At 36.9% G+C, this 10000-nt stretch overlaps 1 protein-coding gene across 1 annotated transcript in view; it reads left to right on the top strand.

The window, feature by feature from the left end:
• nfu1 (NFU1 iron-sulfur cluster scaffold) overlaps positions 1-10000 on the top strand; it is a 12702-nt gene that overhangs the window by 1336 nt on the left and 1366 nt on the right. The window contains exons 2-7 of the mRNA XM_062961213.1: positions 655-758; positions 1792-1936; positions 3011-3077; positions 4056-4170; positions 5416-5479; positions 8867-9041. Coding sequence (XP_062817283.1) covers positions 655-758; positions 1792-1936; positions 3011-3077; positions 4056-4170; positions 5416-5479; positions 8867-9041 — 670 coding nt within the window. The remainder of the gene's footprint in view (positions 1-654; positions 759-1791; positions 1937-3010; positions 3078-4055; positions 4171-5415; positions 5480-8866; positions 9042-10000) is intronic.

The following is a 10000-nucleotide window of genomic DNA, read 5'->3' on the forward strand; positions in this document are numbered from 1 at the left end:
CCAAAACATCATGTTAGAGAACAAATTTGACAGAAAAAGTAGTTCAATCCGCAGTAATGTTATGTTGTATTTACTGTATTTACAAAATTAGCACCAAAATATCACGTTATATTGAAAACATTGACTACAAAAATGCGTTGGATAATCCAGAACGTTGGATAAGCGAGTGTTGGATAAGTGAGACTCTACTGTAATAATAATAATAATAATAAAACTTTATTTATACCCCACCACCATCTCCCCAACGGGGACTCGGGGCGGCTTACATGGGGCCATGCCCAGAACAATACAATATAAACAGCATATAAAAGAACAACACATCACAACACAATAAGCAATACAATAAATAATAATATCCATATTAGCATATTCATAAACATAAACATAATAATAATAGGGTTGCGGAGTATTCCAGGCTGTCCAGCCATGTTCCAGAAGCATTCTCTCCTGGCGTTTCTCCCACATCTAAGGCAGGCATCCTCAGAGGTTGTGAGGGGTGCTTGGATTGTGCCTTTCCTGCCTGGCAGAATGGGGTTGGACTCGATGGCCCGTGCGGTCTCTTCCAACTCTCTTATTCTATGATTCTATACAGTGGAGATGGATCTGGAATTGGGACTTTGCTGCTCCAATGGGCCTTCTGCCTTTTCCTTTCAGCTTCTGCCATTTGGGACTGAGGGACCTCCATTCGACGGCCAGGCAGCCCCAGCGCTTTCCTGCCCTGCAAAGGTTCCCAGATCGGCCTGTGAGGCTGCACTCGGGTGAGCAATACAGTTGCCTTGACCGTTCGATGCGGGAATGCCGTTGAAGAGGGCTTTGCATGCTAAGAGACTTCTTGGTGTGGTTTGTGGAACCGTGCAGGCAATGACCATCTTTACCTTGAGCCTCTTGCTCCACGCCTCAATTTCCAAAACCCTGAAACTAAGGAAAGTATTTGCTGCCAAATACAATGCGGAGCGGCCGAAAGGAGCCCTCTTTGTCATTTGGCCCCAAAAAGTGTGCATTGCAGTCGCTGCCTGCTTAGGGTTCCTCCTTCAAAACACAAGTGTCGGATAACTACCGTGTTTCCCCGAAAATAAGACAGTGTCTTATATTAATTTTTGCTCCCAAAGATGCTCTAGGTCTTATTTTAAGGGGATGTTTTATTTTTCCATGAAGAAGAATTCATATTTATTGTTGAACAAAAAAAAAAGAACATTTATTATATACTGTACAGTAGTTGTCATCACAAACCAGCATAACCAGACAAACTGTGAATCCTATCAACAATTTCTTATTACTGCCATTATTTCCATGTATATGGTACATACATTTATTGATCCTGCATGCTCTGGTGTTCTGTTCGTTGGGCCTGCTTCCAAACAAAAACTTTGCTAGGTCTTACTTTCGGGGGAAGCCTTATATTTAGCAATTCAGCAAAACCTCTACTAGGTCTTATTTTCTGGGGATGTCTTATTTTCGGGGAAACAGGGTAGTCCTGTACCGACGGAGGTGCTGTTGGATTTAGTTTCCTGTAAAAGCATTCGTGTTTTATTTTATTTATTTATTTATTTACAGTATTTATATTCCGCTCTTCTCACCCCGAAAGGGACTCAGGGCGGATCACATTGCACATATAAGGCAAACATTCAATGCCTTAACATAGAACAGAGACAGAGACAGACGCAGGCATGGGCGGGCCTCGAACTCATGACCTCTTGGTCAGAGTGATTTGTTGCAGCTGGCTGCTAACCAGCCTGCACCACAGTCCGGCCTTTCCCTCACTGGTGTCTTGTTTACGGCTTTTCCTTTTAGAGATGTTGGTTCGGTCGATGTTCATCCAGACGCAAGACACCCCAAATCCAAACAGCCTGAAGTTCATCCCGGGAAAACCAGTCTTGGAGTCCAGGACCATGGAGTTCACCTCGCCTGCCTCTACCTACTGCTCGCCTTTGGCCAGGTGAGAGCGGTGCAGCGGGTCTGGGACTCAATGCTATCGTGCTCAATGCTATCGGATCCTGATAACTGAATAATATTAATAGTAATAATAGTAGTAATAATAATAATACCCCACTTTGAATGCCATGGCTTAATTCCATGAGATAATAATAACCATAATCATAATAATAATAACTTTATTTATATCCCTCCCCATCTCCCCAAGTGAACTCGGGGCGGCTTACATGGGGCCAAGCCCAACACATACCATAAAATACATAAATATAAATACCATAATATAAAATACATAACAATCACATAATAATACACAGTATAAAATACCATAATATAAAAAACATAACAATCACAGTGCTGAATAATAAGAGTAATAATAATCATAATGCCCCACTTTGACTGCCATGGCTCCATACTATGAGTTCCTGAGAGTGAATGATAATGATAATAGCAATAATAATAGTAATAATTCATCATATCTATCTTTTTTGTTGTGTCATACTATGTCGTTGTGTCAATAATAATAATAATAATAATGCCCCACTTCCACTACCATGGCTCCATACTATGAGTTCCTGAGAGTGAATGATAATAATAATAGCAATAATAATAATAATAATATAATGCCTCACTTTGACTGCCATGGCTCCATAATAATATGATAATAATAGTAATATAATAATAATGTAATGCCCCACTTTGACTGCTATGGCTCCATAATAATATGATAATAATAGTAATATAATAATAATATAATGCCTCACTTTGACTGCCTTGGCTCCATAATAATATGATAATAATAGTAATATAATAATAATGTAATGCCCCACTTTGACTGCCATGCCTCTGTACTATGAGTTCCTGAGAGTGAATGATAATGATAATAGCAATAATAATAATAATAATAATAATAATAATAATAATAATAATAAATATAATGCCCCACTTTGACTGCCATGGCTTCATACTATGAGTTATACCACAGAGGTTGCCTGCCATAAATGTGGGCGAAACGTCAGGAGAGAATGCTTCTGGAACAAAAGTGGATGTTTGTCTTTATTTTCCTTTCCTTTTTCGATAGACAGCTCTTCAGGATCGAAGGGGTTAAAAGCGTCTTCTTTGGGGCTGACTTCGTCACAGTCACCAAGGTAGGCCTAAATCGTCCTTGTTATGGCCTTCTGCCTTTAAAACATGCTTAAACATCGAAAGCAGCAAGGATTTGTGCCTGGCATATTTTGCACACAGCTCTGCCTTGTTCTTCCCTTTGCAACGGGAGGAGGAAAGCGTTTCCAAACCCGCTTGCCAGCCCCCATTTATCACCGCTTCTTTCTTTCCCTTTTCGCAAAACCGTATAAAGGATTCCTTTTTTAAAAGACACATTAAAGCAGTCGCTGCTAAACAGTCCTTTTCCCACGGGAAACAAATACATCAGAGCGGGAAAAAAAACCAAAATTTCAATTTTGTGAAACACGTTGAACACTTTCCTTTTATTAAAAAAAAAATTGCAATCTTCTTATATATATAAAAGAGTGATGGCATCAGGGCAGCGAACAAAACTACAGGGCCCCCAACCTCGAAATTTGACAACACAACCCATCATTCACGGCTCTAGATTGATACCACAAAAAGAAAAGAAAAATAAAGTCCTAATTAGAGGGAGAGGAATAATAGTTTTTATCCAATTGCTGCCAGTTAGAAGGCTAAGCTCCGCCCACTTGGTCTCCTAGCAACCCACTCAGCCCAGGGGACAGGCAGAGTTAGGCCTCACTTAGGCCTCTTCCACAGATTATCAGATTTTAACTGGATTATATGGCAGTGTAGACTCAAGGCCCTTCCACACAGCTATATTACCCATTTAGAATCTTATATTATCTGCTTTGAACTGGATTATCTTGACTCCACACTGCCATATCATCCACTTCAGTGTGCATACTAAACAACCATACAACAGACATTCAATACCACCACTAGCTCAACAATTTCTCACCAACACCACCAGAAAATTCCACAGCAACGTGTGGCTGGGCACAGCTAGTATAATACATATTGCAGTGTTGCATATTTCAGTATATTGCAATATAATGTGTATTGCAATGTTGCATATTGAATATCGAAATCCTTTCTAGGAAAGCGAGGATGTGGATTGGAACTTAATAAAGCCGGACATTTACGCCACGATCATGGACTTCTATGCATCAGGCCTTCCGGTCGTCACCGACGAGGCACCTCGCCCAGAGACAGGTGAGCGGATGAGGCTCAAAATGGACAAGGTGTCCGTCAAAGGTAGAGGTGAAGTGTCCACCCCCTTCGTGTTCCCCTTGCCGTTTTCGAGACACGTCTGTCTGGAGATCTGTCACCATCACCACCACCATCATAAAATAATAATATAATAATAATAACTTTATTTTTATACCCCGCCTCTATCTCCCCAAAGGGGACTCAGGGCGGCTTACATGGGGCCAAGCCCGAATAAAAACAATAGCAATATAAGTAAGCAAGTAAATAAGTAAGCAAAAGTTTATTTGTATACCGCCCTCTCTCCCGAAAGGGACTCAGGGCAGTTTCCAATATAAAATCAGCATAAAATATTGTACAATAAAACACTGAAAACAATATAAAACGCTATAAGAGTTATAAACAAAAACAAAACATAACAATTGACTAAAACAATCACATAAATATAATCAATCAAATAACAATATAAACACAACAATAGACAAAAAACACACACAATTATAAAAATTTAAATATTAGCCAATAAAAACAAATGACAAGAACTAATAAAAACATGGATTAAAACGGAGAGGTTGTAAAAGTAGACTGGGTAAAGTGCACCATGTAAATATTGTAATAATATAATATAATCTGTATTTTCTCTCAGGAACTGAGACCCAAAGCAGTTTGCAACTACAGTAGAGTCTCACTTATCCAAGGTTCTGGATTATCCAAGGCAATGTTTTCAAAATATCATGATATTTTGGTGCTAAATTCGTAAATACAGTAATTACAACATAGCATTACTGCGTATTGAACTACTTTTTCTGTCAAATTTGTTGTATAACATGATGTTTTGGTGCTTCATTTGTAAAATCATAACCTAATTTGATGTTTAATAGGCTTTTCCTTAATCTCTCCTTATTATCCAACATATTCGCTTATCCAACATTCTGCCAGCCTGTTTACGTTGGATAAGCGAGACTCTACTGTATTATTATTATTATATTATTATAAGAGATAGTGATAATGATAAAGATAGGAATGGATAGATCGATCGATCAATCGATCAGGAATAGGGATGAATCGATCAATAAGGAATAGGAATGAAAAGAGAGAATGTGGATGGATGGATAGATAGATAAGGAACAGGGATTAATTGAGAGAGAGAGAATAAGGATAGCTAGATAGATAAATAGAGGATGGGTGGATAGCTAGATAGATAATACATAATAGATCTTAACACTGGCCATTGTTTCTGTTTTTCTCAAGCTCCCTCCGAGGAAGACGACGAAGTTGTGTCCATGATAAAAGAGTTGCTGGACACCAGGATAAGGTATCTCCAAGGCTTGGTTGGATCCAGTCTGCAGGTTCAAAGCAGGGATTGATGGATGGGCTGCATTAGGCATGGCTCCATTATTATTATTATTATTATTATTATTATTATTATTGACACAAAGACACAGCAGGACACAGCAAACGAGATGTATATGCTGGATTTCGTATCACAAAAACACAAGTCAAAGTATTATTATTATTGACACAAAGACACAGCAGGACACAGCAAACGAGATATAGATGTTGGATTTTGTATCACAAAATCACAAGTTGAATTATTATTATTATTATTATTATTATTATTATTATTATTATTATTATTATTATTATTATTATTATGGTGGGATCACAACCCTGAAAAAGTTACAGAAAATGAACACATCAAACTACTTTGGGACTTCCAAATTCGTGTATTTTTTTTCTACCAATGGAAGCTGAAAGCAGCTAACACTGAAATAATTATTATTATTATTATTATTATTGACACAACAACGTTGTATGACACAGCAAACAAGATAGACATGCTGGATTTCGTTCTTGTTTGCTATTATTATTATTATTATTATTATTATTATTATTATTATTATTATTATTATTATGCCCTATGTTTTCTCTACCAGTGGAGGCTCAAACCAGCTAACACTGAAATTATTATTATTATTATTATTATTATTATTATTATTATTATATTTATTCTCCACTTTTTCTTTACCAATGGAAATTCAAAGTAGCTACCACTGAAATGATGATGATAATGATGATGATTATTATTATCATTATGTCCTATGTTTTCACTACCAAAGGAGGCTCAAAGTGGCTAATTCTAATGTGTGATTTAAAAACGTAGCGCATATAAACATTAAAATAGAATTAAATAGAAATTTTTGTAAAAATACATCATGAAAACCAATAAAACCATTAAACCAATCTTATTAAATTACATAATTCAAGATCTCCAGGCCTTTGATAGGTTTAGTTTAGCGTCGACATTCACCCCAAAGCCTTATGTCATTTAATATATTGATTTAATAGTTTGATTGGTTTTCATGATCCCATATATCTATGTATAAAAAAAATTATATGTTAGAGCTGGAAGGGGACCCCAGAGGCCATCCAGACCAAGATCTGCAAGATCTCCAGACTGAGTTTATGGGTGACATTCATTTCAAAGCCTTTGCCTGTGTTTTGAGGAAGGATCTGGGCTAGATGGCCTCTAGAGACCCCTTTCCAGCTCTGGGATTCTCCGTGCTCTTTGAACAGTGAGCTTTTATTGCTCCAAATGGTAGATATTTGCCTAAATGTCAGAAAGTCAATATCAGTGGGACATGAGAGCCTTTTCTGCCCAAAGCTCTGAATGGGAGGCTTCACTTGGCCGGCTGCTGCGTCGGCCAGAAACCCATTGGCCGCAATAAAATAAATATGAGCCGCTCTGAATTAATGCCCCACAAAGAGGTTCTGTGCCGGAAGAACCGCCCAGCTTTCCAGCCTCTGCAGGGATATAATGATGACCAATGTTTGCCGGTTTCTGCTTCTCCCAACTTTTGACATAAATTCAAATTGGTAGAATGAACAGCCTGGTAGAGCTCTGGCTGGAATTTAAAAGCTGCTTTTTATTCATTTATTTTAATTTGGTTATTTATTGTTGTTGTTGTTGTTGTTACTATAATGATTATTATTAATTCCCCTCTTTATCTCTCCTGAAGTAGATGCGAAGTGGCTATGTATCTATTATTATTATTATTATTATTATTATTATTATTATTATTATTATTATTTTATTATGACACAGCAAACAAGGTAGACATGCTGGATTTCGTATCACAAAATCACAAGTCGAACACTTCCCAAGTGTCTAGGACTGTGTGATGTATTATTATTATTATTATTATTATTATTATTATTATTATTATTATTATTATTTTATTATGACACAGCAAACAAGATAGACATGCTGGATTTCGTATCACAAAATCACAAGTCAAACACTTCCCAAGTGTCTAGGACTGTGTGATGTATTATTATTATTATTATTATTATTATTATTATTTTATTATTATTATGACACAGCAAACAAGATAGATATGCTGGATTATTATGATTACCCCTCTTTATCTCTCCTGAAGTAGACATGAAGTGGCGATGTATTTATTATTATTTTATTATGACACAGCAAACAAAATAGAAATGCTGGATTATTATTGATATTAATATTATTAATACCCCTCTTTACCTCTCCTGAAGTAGACACGAAGTGGCTATGTATCAATTATTACTATTATTATTATTATTATTATTATTATTATTATTATTATTATTATTATATTTTTCCCCACTTTACCTCTTCTGAAGGAGACCCAAAAAGACTATATATATCTGTTGTTGTTGTTGTTTATGTTTATACCCCGCTTTATCTCTCCTGAAGAAGACTCAAATGGTTATGTATCTGTTGTTGTTGTTGTTGTTATTATTATTATTACTATACCCCGCTTTACCTCTCCTGAAGGAGATCCAAAATGACCATGTATCTATTATTATTGTTGTTGTTTTATGTTTATGTTTATTTATACCCCGCTTTATCTCTCCTGAAGAAGTGGCTACATATTTATTTTTATTATTATTATTATTATTATTATTATTATTATTATTATTATTATTATTATTAATACCATGCTATATTTCTCCCGCAGGAGACAAAGCAACTCAGAGTTCTATTTCTATTATTATTATTATTATTATTATTATTATTATTATTATTTATACCCTGCTTTATCTCTCCTGCAGGAGACTCAAAGCGGCTATGTATCTATTATTATATTATTATTATTATTATTATTATTTCCCTTCTTTATCTCTCCTGAAGTAGATGCGAAGTGGCTATGTATCTATTATTATTATTATTATTATTATTATTATTATTATTATTTTATGACACAGCAAACAAGATAGATATGTTGGATTTCGTATCACAAAATCACAAGTAGAACACTTCCCAAGTATAAATATAGTATGGTATAAATAAATTATTATTATTATTATTATTATTATTATTATTATTATTATTATTTTATTTATACCATGCTATATTTCTCCCGCAGGAGACAAAAGCAACTCAGAGTTCTATTTCTACAATAATAATAATTATTATTATTATTATTTATGTCCTGCTTTATCTCTCCTGCAGGAGACTCAAAGCGGCTGTGTATCTGTTGTTGTTGTTGTTGTTGTTGTTGTTATTATTACCTCGCTTTCCCTCTCCCGAAGAAGACTCCAAGCGGCTATGTGTCTATTATTAGTATTAGAATGTATTAGTGAGCGAAAGATCAATACAAGGAGGGAAAAGCCTGCTCCACGTGGCCGACCCTTTGCTCTTCTCCGTGTTTTTCAGGCCGACGGTCCAGGAGGACGGGGGGGACGTGCTTTTCAAGGGCTTTGAGGACGGGATCGTGCAGCTGAAATTGCAAGGTTCCTGCACCAGTTGCCCCAGTTCCATCATCACCCTCAAGAACGGGATCCAGAACATGCTGCAGTTCTACATCCCGGAGGTCGAAGGCGTGGAGCAGGTGGGCTACCTGGGGAAGACCCTTTCGGGGCTCCATAGCTGTCCTTTCTTCCGGAAGACAGGATACATGACACAAAATATTGCATTGTGTTGTTAGAACACATTGGCCGCACGGCCCGAAAAACTCAGCAACCCAGTAAAATATTGCACTTTCCTTCCTTCTCTGAATATTCTTGTTTTCGAACCAAACGTAGGTCCTTCCAATGGGATAAGACACAGGGCGAGGCAATTATATTATTATTATTATTGTTATTTACACAACGACATAGTATGACATGGCAAACAAGGTAGATATGCTGGATTTCATATCACAAAATCACAAATCAAACACTTCCAAAGTGTCTAGGACTGTGTGATGTATATTATTATTATTATTATTATTATTATTATTATTATTATTGACACAACGATGTTGTATGACACAGCAAACAAGATAGACATGCTGGATTTCGTTTCACAAAACCACAAGACGAACACTTCCCAAGTGTCTAGGACTGTGTGATGTATTTTCGGAGGATGCGTGCAGATCCCAACAGGGTGGCCTTTTGCAGTTGGCAGATCGTAATTTTGTCAATGTCTATTGTTTCCAAATGCCGGCTGAGATCTTTTGGCACGGCACCCAGTGTGCCCATCACCACCGGGACCACCTGCACTGGTTTCTGCCAGAGTCTCTGAAGTTCAATCTTGAGGTCCTGATAGCGGCTGAGTTTTTCCTGTTGTTTTTCGTCAATGCGACTGTCACCTGGGATGGCAACATCAATGATCCAAACCTTTTTCTTTTTCACAACTGTGATGTCTGGTGTGTTGTGTTCCAGAACTTTGTCAGTCTGGATTCGGAGGTCCCGCAGTATCTTTGCGTGTTCATTTTCCACGACCTTTGCTGGTTTGTGATCCCACCAATTCTTTGCTGCTGGGAGGTGGTATTTGAGGCATACGTTCCAATGAATCATTTGGGCCACA

The sequence above is a fragment of the Anolis carolinensis genome, unplaced genomic scaffold (genome assembly GCF_035594765.1).
Source record: "Anolis carolinensis isolate JA03-04 unplaced genomic scaffold, rAnoCar3.1.pri scaffold_8, whole genome shotgun sequence".
Taxonomy (NCBI): domain Eukaryota; kingdom Metazoa; phylum Chordata; class Lepidosauria; order Squamata; family Dactyloidae; genus Anolis; species Anolis carolinensis.